This window comes from Cardiocondyla obscurior, linkage group LG16 (genome assembly GCF_019399895.1).
Source record: "Cardiocondyla obscurior isolate alpha-2009 linkage group LG16, Cobs3.1, whole genome shotgun sequence".
In the NCBI taxonomy this organism is placed as follows: Eukaryota; Metazoa; Arthropoda; class Insecta; order Hymenoptera; family Formicidae; genus Cardiocondyla; species Cardiocondyla obscurior.
Window position 1 is genome coordinate 4,027,807 of NC_091879.1, and position 15,647 is coordinate 4,043,453.

Sequence of the window (15,647 nt, forward strand, 5' to 3'; positions counted from 1 at the left end):
TTAATGCAGAATAACGAATCAATCAAAAAAAAAAAAAAAAAAAAAACCAACGAGGTTCTCGATATAATATCTCAATTCGCGAAATCCAGTGCAATTTCCTCAATAATTAATTCACATAAAAAACATTTGTGAGGCACACATCAAAAAGCGTAGAAGTGGAGCAATAAGTTTCTTCTTGAGAGAACGAATAATCAGCAATGCCGACTAGGTTCTTTCTTCTTTCTTTTCTTTTTTCTATTGAAATCCGAGGGTGAAACGGTGCACGGCGATGAGAGCACTAAGTTTAGGTTGATTAACAGCTGGTTATCCTGCAGCTCGTGTCAGTGCGGAAAGGATAGGACTCAAGGTCCTGAACGTGCACTATCCGAGGTACACTTCACGGTCGTTCACACGAGACTGGCTCAGACTGAGAACGGTCATACACGGTTTCTCCCACTTTAACTATGCCATAGCTATGGTGCACTGTGCACCGCTGAAAGTACGTCGGGTATGTACGTCGTCTTCGTGGCTAACTTCTACTATGCCATGGCTTTCTGCCACCATTCCTACTCCGTAAAGCAGTCTTTTTTCCCCACTTCCATCACTCTTTCTCTCTTTCTCCCAACATTTTCTGCGACGAAGCGTGTCTACCTGCCTGCCGCTCTACCTGCGGGACCGATACTGTATAACTTTTGACCATAGTCTGTGTATCCAGTTCTCTAAACTGGAAACAGGTAGGCTTTCGGCGGCGTAAAAACGGAAAATAGAAATGGAAAGCTTAGTGGGAATTGAAATCGTCAGATTCAGAAAACGCAATTTTTTTTTCTTTTTTTTCTGTGATTTATTTTAAAATGTATTACATATTTTACAGATTTTTTTTTTACAAAGTTTCCTGAGTATAACTTGTAAAATAAAGCTTTAGAATAATAGAGAAAATAGAAATAAAATAAAAAACAATTTTAATTTAAGAGAATTATCTTTAGAAATGTCATTAAAATTCTGCTTCATGTACATTGTACAATCAAGTAATTGTAAGTAATTGTGTAACGTGTGTAAAGTTGCGCACATGTATAGCTAACGGGATTTCAATGCATCTCGAGTACGGGAGCCTCGAAATATCATTAATGTCACTTCTTTTTAAAGCTGTTACAATTGAAATTTTATATAAGCTTCTGTCTACTTTTTGCTTAAAAAAAAAAATTTTTTTATGTCAAGCAGCGGCTGTTAATTACAAGTATGACTTATAATTATCTACATATTCCTCTAACGAAGGTATCTCGAATTATTCGTCGGTAATTTCAGTTCATCTTTTACCGATTTCTGCCAACATATGATGCGTCGTGCGCACAAGTCTGACTCAACTGATAACTCGTGATCCTCTCGTGCCTTTTATCATTAATAGATATACGAATAAGCAAATTTTTTAATTAGGTAATTATACCCGGCAAAGATTATTTATTTATAAAAATATTTTATTATATATAGATATAGATATAATTAATAAATAAAACGAAATTTGCGTTATAACTCGAGAGTGCAGTGAACTAACTAGGCGGGTGGTAGAATAGCATAAACGCAAAACAGATCTTCCCCGTGGTGATCGCGATTTTTATTTTTGCGGAGTCGATCTGCGGCTTCTGAGGGAACTCCAGAACGCTTTTCGCTGGATCGATCGCCGATCTTGGTCGCTTTGTACGATTCTCGCCGCATTGTGAGTCCATCGACGTGCCTCCCTCTGGCCTCACTTTTTCTTTTCCTGCCTTCTGCCGTTCTTGCCCGGCTTGCCCTTCTCGGCTAACCCCCTGGCGTTGCTCCTGGTCCCACTGTGCACCAGAATGCCTCTCCGACCTTACCAAACTAGATGTCGGACTGGTTTTTGCCCAATTTAGATCCCCCATTGTTCGGTCCGCGCTGGAACGAAAATAAAGGAGCCACTAACCCACGTCCTATTTCGCGTACGTTATATCAGAAAACGCTAAAAGCGCCAACGAGCAAGGAGCTCGGCTCCTTGCCAGATTGGTTTAGCGTTGGCGAAGCGCAAGATCGCGTCAAAAGTGAGCGCGAACGGATGACCTGGACGCGATTTTTGCTCGCGTAAGATATATTTAATTTTTTTTTTTTTTTTCTCCTTAGACTGCAGCGTATAAATACATTTTCTTTCGATGTATCGATAAGAAACTTAAGTGCATATCGACATGTTTTCTAGGGTTACAGTTGGTTCATTGTGCTTTCACCGTCCCTCTCAGAGTACCGCGCTAAAACACGATGAAAGGACTTCTATGAGCAACCAGGTGTAGACGTTCTCCAGGTGTTTCTCTCGGTGCAACGTCTAAAGACAACCCCAGCATTATATCCTTTATTATTTTCCTTCGAGAGCGTCCCAATACATTTTTACCGCGGCTTGGAAATTAAAACCGAGAATTAAGTCCCCATTCAGAAATAAAGTAAATTCTGGAGGCCACATATGCCCACTATGTGGATTCTCGGAAACAATCTGCAATTAAAATGCGCATTCCTCTTCTAGGCGGTTTGAATATTTTAATGAGGGCCCATTACGACAAAGAAATAGTTACTTTGTCGGTGCATCGGGCCCTTATTATTCGGCACGTAACGGAGGATAGGTCTTCTTTATTTTTCCAGACCCAGCCGGATATTTTCCATGTGGAATGTATCGTGCGTCGCGCCATCCGTTGCTACTAACATAAGATTAAAGGACTCGCCTTGCTATCTAATCTAATTCTTCCTGCCTCAATTATCAATACAAAATGCGATACTCGCAGTAATAAATAGCAGTTTTCATTCGATTTCACGATGCAATAGTAATAAAGTTGAAAAAGGCTAACGTTAATCAAAATATAGTTCTAAGATTAATTGACCGGAAGTACAATATCTCGTTAATTGACTGTGAAAGAGAGAGAGAGAAAAAAAAAAAAAGAAGTTTGTGAAAGCAAATGAAACAAGATAGGAAGAGAGGAGAAACAGGAGATCTTCGGTCGTTATTTCAATTGATTATCGGTCATCTTTCCGGATTTGTTAGCCACGCGGACGGCCGAAAGTACAATAGCTCGTTGGGCGGCAATAATGGTCACTGATTCATACGTTCATCTGGCTGCAGCATGCGTCACTGCGTTACTGCACTTATAGAAACAGGCGGCGTTAGATGCATCACTGGTTCGTCACGTAGAATAATTTTGCATGAGCTGGTTGAATAACCGAATGACGCGGACGAAAGGTCTTCTAATCATAAACGAGCGCAGCGCGTTAGTCAGTCATTCGAAGATATATATGCAATAAAGACGTGCTTGCAATTATTAATAAAATTAATAAAATACTAAATATAAATAAACTGGCTAAAAATGTTCCGTTTAACAATTAAAAAAAAAGAAAAGAAAAAATCGATTAACAAATATATATATATTTATTTAATTTTTTTTAACACAATTATACTGTTTGCAATATTGCAGTGCTGGAGCGTTCACGCAGGACGCCGCGTTCACATACATAACGGAGCTGATTCGGCATAGAAGATACGTTCCTGATATTAAAGCAAGCCCTGTAAAGGGTCTGGCGAGAGAGCCGGCCCCACTCCCGGGGCCAGACCCGTGGCTGGAACCCCTCAGTCCATTCCATTCCAGTGTCGAGGCTCGTCTTTTGCGTGCGTGCATCGCCCGCCAGAGGAAGCATTCCATTCATGTCTCGGAGCGCGCAACATCACGCTCGTCGCCGTGCCGCGTGAGAAAGAGAAAGAGCGAGAGAGAGGCCACGAAAGTGAGGCCCTCCCGGCCGGTCCCCGCCGCGCCGCGAAGAAGAGCGCCCGGGTCATCCGCAACCTGGCGCCGCCTTCAGCGTGATGACGGCCGTGATGACGATCGACGAGCTCACCAGGAACGTCTGCCAGCCGGCCTGCGAGCGCGTCCGACGCCTGCGAGCACGTGGTCCTGCGTTACTGTCTGGCCGTCGCGCCGACCGCGTTCGAGGATGCAGTGAGGCTGCACTGGTGCGTTCTCTTCTTGTTTACCCTTGCTTTTCTCTCTTACCACGGGCGCTTTCTCCTTTCCGTGCGTTTACCGCGCGTCCCGGGATGATATATTCCTGCGTTACCGTAGACAGCGGGTAGGAATTACATCGCAAGACTTAATTCCGACTCGGACGACATAAGAGATTATTTTCTTTTTCTTTCTTTTTTCTTTTTTTTTTTTTTTTTTTTACTAAACGCGCGAAGATACGTTCGTCGCGGAGGTGTGAAAATAATACATGCTGTGTCGGCGTATCTATCTCGCTTTTAGTTCGAGATAGAATTGGGTGTCTGTAAATATAACAGCTTGATTAAAAAGGTTTATCACGTGTTTGTGCTACTGATAAAGACGAGTGGTCTAGAATGGTAAAACGTTCAGCGAGAGACGTCTGCCCTCCCCGTTCGTGTCGGCGCCGGTGAGAACGCCACGGAATTCTCGTGTTCGCCCGACTTCTCGCGAGCGGATAAGTGCTTCTTTTTTTTTTTATTATTCTCGTTTCTCAGTGAAATCGAAAGGAAATTACTTCGGAAACTTACGCCCGATTGTATATGCCTCGTGACCGCCGAACGTAATTGTTATGTAATGTAATTTGGCAGAAGAATAATAATCTTATTACTTCCACGTCAAAGTCGCGTATTGACAATCAGCTCTCGATAAACCGCGAATGTGACTCAGTCCACGAATTATCTTTCGAACGTCGAGCTATACATTTCGATTTCTATCGCGTCCGTTCTCTGCTGATTAAAAAAAAAAAAAAAAGAAGAAGAAAAAAGAAATAGAAGTCATTCATCGTCGCGCGACGGATAAGGCTGTTGTTGTAGATCTCGGTAATCTTCATTAAGCAAAACGGTAATTCGTAACCGATTGTCACCCCGGGCCCTCCTCGTTTCTAAAGCCGCCGCGCATCCTTCGCATGCTAACGCGGCTATTGAACTCCGCGGTCTCATTTTGTGTACGGGTGTATGGGTTGGGTATGCCGTACGTGCCTGCGTGTTTCTTACAAATTAATTTGACTTCTTTCTAAACATGTTGCGTACTCGGGCTGTTGTAGCTTTGCAAGTTTTTTTTTTTTTCCTTTTTTCTTTCCTTTTTTTTTTTTTTTTTTTTCGGTGGAACACTCGGGACGATTGATCGGCGAATGGCTTCGCTGACCGAATTGCCGAAAGCTTGCATTTCCCAGAAGAGAATCCGGCGTTTAATATGTTTGGATACCGTCCAAGAATCGCCCCCGACTATTGCTCTAGACTTGAATCGAATGACGTGTTACTCTAGGATGACTGACTGAGCGTAGTGAATCACATTCCTATACCGTAAACAGGTAGTACACGGCTGAAACGTCATACATTTCCGCGAACGTATCGCCGAGAAATCGCAATCCCGCTCCACTCCGTTCCGTTCATATAAACGGCGGAGCGTATCGCGTGCGCTGCCATTCAGTAATTCGAAAACGGGCTATCGGCTGCGGTACCGCGTCGCGTCGCGTCCCTCCGAAACAGCGATTCACAAAAGCTTTTGGGGGTCTTCGAAATAGCGGCGCACTCTCCCTTTCTCTTTCAGCCAGCGCTTCCCAAACTAAGGTTCCGCAAGATGACGAAAAGTTATACCTCCTCCGTCACCTGTAAAGTCTATTTAAACGACGCGCCGTCCGCTCTAGGGATCGCTTACTGTGGCCATAAATATGTAAGTACAACAGAATGTTGACTGCTCTAAAAAATAGAGAGAGAGAAAAAAAAATTAATTCCTTTTTTTTATTTTTTTTTATCTAAATTATAAATAAGATAAAATATTTATTGTCAATACTTACGATTAGACAAATATTTCTGTAACATCAAATTGTCGCAAAATTTTTTTTTTAAGTTGTCTTTTAAACGTACGTTTTCGCTTTTTTTTTTTTTTTTTTTCTTTTTTTTCTTTTTTTTCTGAAGCAATGAAGTGTGCTTACTTCGGTAATCCGATCGTGGTTCGAGCTGGAAAATAGAACGGCAGCTGCAAAGAAGGAAAAGAAAGAGAAAGAGAGAGAGAGAGAGACCGCATGCATAAAACGCAACGATGAACAATCCCTTCGGAAACCGGCCAACCCGCTCGAGGGCCCGCCGTCAACTGATCGGATCCGTTGAGGCTTGAGGCCGACGTGACGAGCCTCGGTTGTTCGGCTTGACCCACAGCTCGGTCTGTGCCGGATCTCCTGCCGGCTGAAACGGCGGATTGCCGGATACAGCCTGACGATTCGTTGGCCGGCGGTTAGCGAGTAGTAGTGAGCGGCGAACGGGCTGGGTGTACGGCTTGTACGCGTGACGTGTCGTCGCCTCCTGTGTGCGGCGCATAACCCCGTTGTGTCTCGCGCGAGTGCTTACGAGCGAGTACGTACCGCCGAGGCACTCGTTAATATCGTTTCCGGCGCGCGCTCAGGCCCGGGCCGTACATGTATCTTCAGTTGTGTTGTGCGTCTCGCGCGCGCGGCGTGCCCGTCCGTCCGTCCGTCCGCCTCGCCGCCTTCTCCTATCGCCGTTCTATCTTCCGCGGCCGCTTACCGTCGTCATCGTCGCCGTCATCTTTACCGCCGCCTTCGCTATCTCCTCGCAGCCCACCGCGTAGTGTACGCGTCGTTCGCGGTTTCTGCTATTTCGCTCCTCACGCGGGAGGTCAGCACCTCAGCATCGGTAGGTATTAGGTAGGTAAACGCGGAATGTGGGGATTCGATTTCGGGGTTTTGCCGCCGCTCACGGACCCGCTAGGCCTGGAACGCGGCACAGACGCGCCGAAGAACCTTTCGGGAGAGGGGGGGAGGGGGAGGGGGGGACCGCGGGAGAGAAAGAGATCGGTCGAGCCGGCTTCTCGAAAGCAGAGCTCGCAGTGAAATATGAGCGGCCGGTTTCGGTAGTTTTCTTCTTTTTGCATTATCGGCTGACGCGAGGCGAGGTGAGGGATCCCGCCGTAAAACGTATCCTCGCGTTGCGTTGCGTGTGTAAGGCCGGTATACCCGAAATCCCTTCGCCGCGAACATTTGCCGATCGCTTCTTCGCAGGGACCCCCGGATGAAAAATCGATTCGAGTTTGTTTCCAACGCCGGTGCCGTTGACGAGCAAAAATTCCAAGACGTCAAAGGCAATCGAATAGTTCGCATTTCCCCGGGACCATGGCGAATTTATTAATTATGTTGAGTTGCGAAGACTTTAATGCATGGATATTTCTAATTTCTTACGCGCGAGTAATAAAAAAAAAGAAAGAAAGAAAGGGGGAAAAAAAAAAAAGAAAATCGGCGATACTCTTATCATAAATACCGGTCGGATGTACTTTTCCCACCGGTCTCTTTAATTATTTCATTCCGTCGTATTATAACAAACGCTCGCGTTAACAAAAAGACGAATCGGCGAGTCTTTACGAGCGACTTATCGAAATTGTTAAAAATAACAACTTCTTTCTCACTTCATACGTGCGCGCACGAAAACCGTACAGCCTTCACTTATCGCCGCGTTTCGTAATGCCCCATCGTGAGAAATGCACTTCCATGGGATTACGGGTAACGTATCTATGAAAGACGAGTGTGTGGAATGCCTCGGCGTGTGTGAAGATAAGACAAGAAGCGACAGCTTGGCGACGGGGTTGGTGGTTGGTTCGTCGCTACTCCTAGCTACCACTAGCGTATTTATTGACCCGCGCGTGTTGACTCGGGCGGCTAAAACGCCTCTCAACCCAGAAAATCATTCCCGCCAGCTCGTTTCCTAATGTACAATTTATGCCGGGCACCGAGAAAACCGCAGCCTATCTCGTATTCGCGTTCATTCAAATCTGCAGTTCCACCGCGAAGCTGCAGCGGTTGCAGTTATCCCGTATCTTCTAAGAAATATGAGGATTCTCCCACGATAAGACGTCACTTGCACATTTATAGATAACCTGCGTTATTCGTATGAACTTTACGGAGAGGTCGGTGAATAATCGCGAGGCTGTATTCGCGAGCGAAATATTCGCGTCGTCTAAATTGAACAAAAAGAAAGAAAGAAAAGTTTTAACAGACAATTTTGAATTTACCCAAACGTGATGTGACAACACATTGTGTAACCAATTAATGGCACACGGTGTTTTACATTCCCACGTGGCCGTTCATTTATTCGATACGGACGTACGCACGCCGATGCTCGACTTTGCAAACAAGCGAGCGGCAAATGTGGCTTTAATTATGTTGCAATTGAGATGACGCGCGATGTTCACGCTATGCCGCTGACATTACGCATTGCGTGATGCGTAAACAATTGTGACACGTGTTACTTTACCCGCGCGGCTCGCGCGATCTAGAATTTCGACGGCGTTACGTCGTCGTAAAATGAGCGAAGTAAAATGTTACCTATTTCTTTTAAGTCATTTTTTTATTTTAATTTTTTTTTCTTTTTTTTTCTTTTTTTTTCTTTTTTTTTTTTTAGATGGAAACTTTGCTAAGTGTGTGTTCGTCGTGCGTACTTTTCCGAGTAGTACGATAAGAAGATTGAGTAATCCGACATTCCAACGTTCGAAAGTTCTTACGTTATCTAATTTGTCAGCAAAAGTCATGTTTTTTTTTTCTTTTTTTTCTAATATAAGCATTACGCGACTTTTACATTTGGATACTGAGCGAGCAACTCGGCGTATATAATAAATATAATAAATATGAATGAACGGTAGTCGCAGAAATGAATGAGCGTACGCACTCGCGTCTTTTTGATATGTGCTTTTAAAAAAGGTATTGCTAAACTATGCTTCGTTGCCTTCATTATTTCTTTCTTCGTGGTGTTGAACGAAACCGTGGAAACATCTGCCTCTTCCAGGAAGATGGTTTGGAGAAAATGTGCTCTGTACATACCACCAAGTCGCTGGTTGTTTCCAGAACGAAGCCTTTTTTCTCCAGTTCCATAAGTCGCTTTAATATTTCTGTTCTTTTTTTTTTTCTTTTTTTATTTTATTTTATTTTATTTTATTTTATTTTATTTTTTTAATTATTTATTTTTACTTCACAGTAGATCTCACCGTCCAAAATTTATTCACAGTAGTTCCATGAAACTTGAAACACATCGACGGTCACTAATTTTTTTTATTTCTTTATCTAGTTCGATATCAGACTCGTACTTATATTTATATATATTGCAAAAAAAAATTCTCGCAATATAAACGTTAGCTTCTTTTCTTCATTCAATCGTTTAAATTTTTTTTTCTCCTTCCGCTCGGCTTTGGAACTTCTTATCGCGAGAGGAAGTTGATAGAAGAATTTAATCAAAGCCACGAGAATACGTCCGTCTGCGTAACGTTCTTCCCTAAAACTACCAATATTATGTTATTCAACGTTAGGTCGTTAACGTAACAGAGGAAGAATATTTTATTACGCAATTATTTTTCGATTAAACGAAAAATATTTTAGATTTTTCTCACGTGAAAGAATCTTATAAAAAAAAATATTTTACGATATTAAGACCAATTTTTCATACAGCCAGCTTACAGTTAACAAATTTAATAAAACCATATAAATTATACCATAGGAAATCTCTTCTATCGTAACTTTCTGTCTCTTCGCGAGGGTCCGATGTCTCCAATTTTTACTATTCGACTTGTTTCGTATTGAATTTGAGGGAAGGAAGCAAAAGGGCAAGGACCCCTTGCGTTCACAAGATGTTCTGGACAGCCGACGACGAGGCCGGCATACTGCATAGTGGTCTATTAAATGAGCGCAGGTGTTGATGCAGATGTCGCGTAGCAGACGGCCCGGCACGTCCCGCTTGCGCGTTTTGAAATTTTAATAAAACGTGAACGAGGAAAAGACACTGATCCGGGGGCTTTGTCTATTTTACGTCTTACGTACGTATAGTATGACATAATAATAATAGTAATATATTGGTTTCAGATAAAAGTCGAAATGTTGTGATGGCTGGTAGATCACGACGTTCGAGCACAGAGCTCGAACCAGATTTATCGACGCCAACTGCCCCCAAAAAGCCTAAGCAGTCCGAAACTTCATCCGAGTCATCCGAAGAGGGGCATGTAGAAGTGAAAAACACCGAGACGCTGAGCACGAGTGAAATATCTTTGCAGGCGGAAGTCGTGCTCGTTCAGGAAGGTGACAAACAGCTCTCAGATGTTGCAGCGCAGATAGAAACGACGGAACGGTCGATTTTAATCAGCGAAGCGTCCCGGAAATCGACTGAAACGGATCTTCCCGAACAAGAAAGCGACCCTGCGGCGATCTTAACTGAGGCAGTCCCGAGTACCTCGAAGGAAGAACAGCTTGGTACTCTAAAGTCGATTGTGATGAAGTACAGCGATCAGAGCGAGCTTTCTGGTCCTTCCGGAAGAAGATCGGAGGAGACGACAGTACAAAGTTTCTTATTGCGCGAACACGCGTCGTATGAGGATCTGTCTCTTATTGGGAACGGCGCTTACGGAACGGTGTACAGAGCTAAAGATGGGACTAACGGTCAAATTGTGGCACTTAAAAAAGTCAGGATACCTTTAACGGAGGATGGTTTGCCTATGTCCACACTAAGAGAGATTGCCGCTCTAAAATCACTTGAACGATACGAGCATCCACATATTGTAAGTATCTTTTAATACACACTTTTTTTTGTGAGCTTGTTTTATTATTGATTGTATGTCAATTAAATAGCTATCGTTATTTAATATATATGTGCGACGTGACATATTCAATACTCTGCACTTTTAAACGAAGGCAGATATTTTTATTTATTAATTATATTATTAATGTATCGTAGATGTAAATGCTAGATATTGATAGATATTTGTTCTTCTTTATTCAGGTCAGATTATTGGATGTCTGCCAAGGAGATTACCTCGACTTACCGTCGGGTGACGGTGCACATTCTGAAAGAGTAGACCGCGGCCTCACCCTCTGGTTGGTGTTCGAACATGTGGAAAGAGATCTAGCTTCGTACATAGATCGTTATCGGAATAGCTCGCCGCGGTCGAACATTCCGCCATATCTCGTAAGACAAATGTCGAAAGAGATACTTTGCGGAGTAGAGTTTTTGCATAGCCATAGAATAATTCACAGGGATTTAAAACCGCAAAACCTGTTGGTAACGCGGGAAGGGAGAATTAAGATCGCGGATTTCGGCTTAGCCAAAACCTACGACTTTGAAATGAGATTAACATCCGTGGTATGTAACAGATGTTATATTCAATATGTTACACTCCCCAAACACTTCAATAAACTCGAAATTTAATTTATTACACGATAAATTACACGAAAAAAAAAAAAGAAAATATTTAACATTATTATAAAACTTGGTGATACTTTGTACAATTAGGTTGTAACCCAATGGTATCGAGCACCTGAAGTACTTTTAGGATGTTCCTATGCTACGCCTGTAGATGTTTGGTCTGTCGGATGTATATTAGCAGAACTTTGCAAATTGGAACCAATGTTCCCAGGTACCAGTGAAGGTGATCAACTCGATAGGATTTTTCAGTAAGTTACTTTGTTCTGTTTATTTTGCAAAATAAAATTTACGTCTGATATCCTGTCGCGTTATACATATACATATATATATAATATATGTATATATATATATATGTTTCTTTATTTTATTTTAGAGTTTTGGGTACTCCGTCGCAACAAGCGTGGCCGGAGAATGTATCGCTCAGTTGGACAGCTTTTCCACATAGACCACCCAAACCTCTCGGTGCAATAATACCAGATCTCAATGAACATGGATTAGACTTAATAAGGAATATGCTCATGTTTGATCCTCATAGTCGTATAACTGCAGCTCAAGCCGTAAGACACCGATATTTTTCCGAAGAGAGCGTACAATGACTGTTCCATTAGCTAGACTTATTACTAGATTTAGACAAACTCAGACTGACGTAATTATATGCAGGAAAAAAAAGTATATGTATCATTTAAGTTTACTAGAACAGTATAAATATTAGTATATGTGTAGGATTACCAGTAACATGTTGATTATTAAATTTAATTTGAGTATTAACAGTTACTCGTGCATACAAATCCTACGATATTATAAATTCGATTTGCATTTAAATTTGTTACATTGTATTAAGTAGTAGTCATTATACATATCCCTTACTTTTATATAACTGGCTTTGCATAATTAAGTTATTAATAACAAATATAACAACCTAATAGGTTTATTAAATAAGCTTATATTTAAATTAATTTATCTTAGACGTACCTTTATGTACAATGTAAAGATAAGACAATTATTATTATTTTTGATACGTTATTTATTTAAATATTAATGTTCTTAATGTTTTCAGTCAGTCGTCTTTTTATAACAACGTTATAAATTATAATTCAGTAACTTCTTTTTATTTTACAACAGTTATTACTTGGCAATTAATAGTTTAATAATTGTATGCACGACATTTAATATTAGTTGTGTAAGATACGCGTAATTACGGCAAATCCTGTTAGAGATACAAGAAACGATTGTATTGATGTGTGATGCACATACTTAGTTTTCGTTTAACGCGAAATTAGCTATAAATATTTCGTATAAGTAGAATTACTTTTGTAAGACTGGGGCCTTTGCGACCCATTAGAAACGCAGGAATGATTCAAGGATCTTCCAGAGAAAACCAGAAAGCGCACTGCCATTATATTTTGTACGTACCATGAGCCATTGCAATCATTAATAGCATATTTTTATTAATGTACAATAGCGACACGTGTATAAAGCAATAAGTGACAATATTTATATGCATTTAGAGTGCATTATTGTGTTAAGAATGCCGAAAAATTAATACGTTGTTAAGAGAAGACTGTCCTACGAAATAAAAGTTTTATAGTTTTACCTGCAGGAAATTCGAATCTATAGGCAATTTCCAATCGGCCCGTATCTATTCGTAATATTTAATCGTAATAACATGGAAAACGAATAACTTGTAGTGCGCGCTTCGAGACCTCGTTCGTCGCCTGTTCGCTTTTGCTGCACTTTCGAGTGAGTGCAATAATATAACGCTGCGGCCAGTTCAGAAAAAAAAATTGTATCAAAACATATACTTACGTGACGAGGCAGCTAACGAGCTGTAGTAACTGGTCGTGACACTCGTGACGCCGTCAACGATTTTCGACATGAGGTTACTATCAAATTTCACAGCGCACGTATGCAAACATCTGACAGTTAGAGGCAGCTTACCGGTTTACTCCGGCAGTCGTAGGAAAATGGCGTCCGAAGTAGAAAAGGCACAGACCGCTGCGGAGGAAAGTGACACGATATTTGGAAAGATATTACGGAAAGAGATTCCATGCAACTTCATTTATGAGGACAATCAAGTGAGCTGACATGAAATATAAAAGCCACGTTTATTTATCGAATTACATAACCAATTCTACTTGTCATCATTCAGGGATCAAATTTATAATTCTTTGCCGAAAATATTAAGTGTTATTTTGCTTGAAATATTGCTCGATTTAATTCAGAAGTGACAAAAATGAGCAATACAAATACATTTCAAGCAATTATATTGATTTACACATATATTAATTATTTGAAGTATCACACTTAACTATTTTAAATATGTGCAGCAAAAAAAAAAAAAAGTTGTCTAATTATCTAACATGATTGTTGTTTACTACCTCACTCCATTACTCTCTGTAACTGTTATATAACTACACTTCCTCTAGTCTATCAAGTTTTATATCGAATAAAAAATTGTAGTTCAGGCATTTTTATTAAAAAAAAAAAAAAAAATTATATTCTCACTCGGTGGAACATTAATATAAATATTAATTTATTAAATATTTTATGATTTACAGTGCGTTGCATTTGATGATATAAATCCTCAAGCACCTGTACACTTTTTGGTGATACCACGGAAGGCAATTTCGCAACTTTCAAAGGCTCAAGATGATGATGAACCTTTGCTTGGTCATTTGGTGAATGTAGCACACAAAGTTGCAAAGCAAAAAGGCTTGACAGATGGATTTCGCTTAGTCGTTAATGATGGAAAACATGGTGCGCAATCTGTATATCATTTGCATATACATATTCTTGGTGGGCGGCAACTGCAGTGGCCACCTGGCTAATGCTATTATGCATTTATGTATGTAAGCATTCACCATCGAAAGTCTTTATCTTCTACTAATAAAACATTTGTAAAGATGAAAATACCGATTGGAGAATGCTTCCTAATAAAACAAATTCATTTATTTACAATTTAAACGATCGTAAGACGTATAACTTTATTACTTATCTTTTCTCATATACTTCATACACAAATTCAATTCCATTTTCTTTCTGCACACCTTGAGGTACTGCTGCATCCCTGAAATTATTACATTAAATATTAGAAAGCTGTAATGTGAATGCAGAATAATTAATTTAGCGCAGAAAAATATTTTAATACTTACTCGATTAATACAAAATTGTTTGGAATGGTAGGAAAAAACGTATCGCATTCGAACTTTTTCTTTATACGCGTCAGATACAATCGTCCGAAATTCGGAGATTCCATAGCACTCTAACATAAAAATACATACATGAATGTTATAAATTCATATTTATACTAATCATTCGAATTAATTGCAGGATTAATTATGTATCTTTGTCTTGCATATTACCTTGTATACTCTACTGCCACCTATTACCCATATCCTTTCTACTTGATTTTGCATTTGTAAAATCGTATCGAGAGCGTGTGGTATATCTTTACACGCAATTGCTTCGTGTCCAAGATCCCTAAAAATTAATATATAATCTATTTTAATTATCTGAAAAAAAAAAAAAAAAAAATTAACTTTCTAACATCTTATTTCATCGGTAATTACGTTATTTGTGATGTCAAAACCATATTTATGCGATTCTGTAAAGGTTTATACTTTTTGGGGATGCACTCCCATGTGCGTCTTCCCATAAGTACAACATTTTTTTTATTTTTATCGTTTGTACTTGTCGTCATACGTGTGAAAAAGGCCATTTCCGTCCTGCAAACAACTTTGTTTAAACATTACGTTCGATTTTAATCACGTAACGCAATAATATATTTACTTTAAACGCCAAGGTAAATTGCCATTTATCCCAATGCCCATATTGTCACATGCTGCAGCAATTAATTCCAATTTAAGTGGCATATTGAGATAAATCCTTTGCCTTTTCGTCGTAAACCTATGCTATAGATATATAGGTATAGTATACCTATATGATAACTAACTGCCGTTTACCAATCTTGCTTGATCGTTTACAAAGGTGCTCTCGTTTCGCCGCATGCGGCCATGTCTGAAAGAACAAACGTCTAGTTGGTTATCGTGGATATATAGATTTCCGCCGCGCGGCGAACGTTACCGCGGTAACCCAAGTGTCTAAACAGATTTAAAGTCACCGAACTTCAGAGTTCATAATTCACGGCGGCATAACCTTGTGGATTTGTACGAGTATCTCGAGGAACAGTTTTATCCTGCCGAATAAACGTTCGTTGATCTGTATCTAAATTTTTTTAATTTGATATATATCGCCTCGTGAATCAGTTTGGCAATTAAGTAAAACTACAAGTAGGTTAAGCATTTGATTACTCATTAAATTTCATAGTCATAAGAATTATCATTCGTCTGGTATACGTGTTATTTTCGTGAATGTCGTATTTACTATTATTTTAAATGTTTCCTGCAAATATCACTTATGAATTTAATTTAGTGCTATTCTTATAATTATTATT

At 40.2% G+C, this 15,647-nt stretch overlaps 3 protein-coding genes across 6 annotated transcripts in view; 2 read left to right on the forward strand and 1 right to left on the reverse strand.

Annotated features, from left to right (window-relative positions):
- LOC139108808 (cyclin-dependent kinase 4) overlaps positions 1–12,798 on the forward strand; it is a 52,623-nt gene extending 39,825 nt beyond the window's left edge. The window contains exons 2-7 of one of the 4 annotated variants that reach the window (XM_070667403.1): positions 3,444–3,976; positions 5,553–5,675; positions 9,862–10,550; positions 10,772–11,131; positions 11,282–11,442; positions 11,568–12,798. In XM_070667403.1, coding sequence (XP_070523504.1) covers positions 9,882–10,550; positions 10,772–11,131; positions 11,282–11,442; positions 11,568–11,790 — 1,413 coding nt within the window. In that variant the 5' untranslated portion in view covers positions 3,444–3,976; positions 5,553–5,675; positions 9,862–9,881 and the 3' untranslated portion in view covers positions 11,791–12,798. The other 3 variants (XM_070667402.1, XM_070667401.1, XM_070667404.1) reach the window with 3 other exon arrangements.
- A 90-nt stretch (positions 12,799–12,888) lies between these two features.
- On the forward strand, positions 12,889–14,158 carry Hint1 (histidine triad nucleotide binding protein 1). The gene is made up of 2 exons (XM_070667412.1): positions 12,889–13,269; positions 13,753–14,158. Exons 1-2 carry the CDS (start codon positions 13,069–13,071, stop codon positions 14,020–14,022), a joined length of 471 nt encoding a protein of 156 aa, XP_070523513.1. The 5' UTR covers positions 12,889–13,068; the 3' UTR covers positions 14,023–14,158.
- On the reverse strand, positions 14,122–15,176 carry Dhfr (dihydrofolate reductase). The gene is made up of 5 exons (XM_070667411.1): positions 14,984–15,176; positions 14,764–14,919; positions 14,557–14,674; positions 14,347–14,456; positions 14,122–14,261 (listed from the first exon to the last, which is right to left on the reverse strand). Exons 1-5 carry the CDS (start codon positions 15,064–15,066, stop codon positions 14,186–14,188), a joined length of 543 nt encoding a protein of 180 aa, XP_070523512.1. The 5' UTR covers positions 15,067–15,176; the 3' UTR covers positions 14,122–14,185.
- Positions 15,177–15,647: the final 471 nt, after the last annotated feature.

What these genes read in the sequence shown, in the direction of transcription:
- Hint1 (XM_070667412.1), top strand. Translation starts at nt 13,069, where the DNA reads ATGAGGTTACTATCAAATTTCACAGCGCACGTATGCAAACATCTGACA. An exon ending in TCATTTATGAGGACAATCAA is followed by an intron (nt 13,270 to 13,752) that starts GTGAGCTGACAT and finishes TATGATTTACAG; the next exon opens with TGCGTTGCATTTGATGATAT.
- Dhfr (XM_070667411.1), bottom strand. Translation starts at nt 15,066, where the DNA reads ATGCCACTTAAATTGGAATTAATTGCTGCAGCATGTGACAATATGGGC. An exon ending in GTTTTGACATCACAAATAAC is followed by an intron (nt 14,675 to 14,763) that starts GTAATTACCGAT and finishes ATTAATTTTTAG; the next exon opens with GGATCTTGGACACGAAGCAA. An exon ending in AACAATTTTGTATTAATCGA is followed by an intron (nt 14,262 to 14,346) that starts GTAAGTATTAAA and finishes TAATAATTTCAG; the next exon opens with GGATGCAGCAGTACCTCAAG.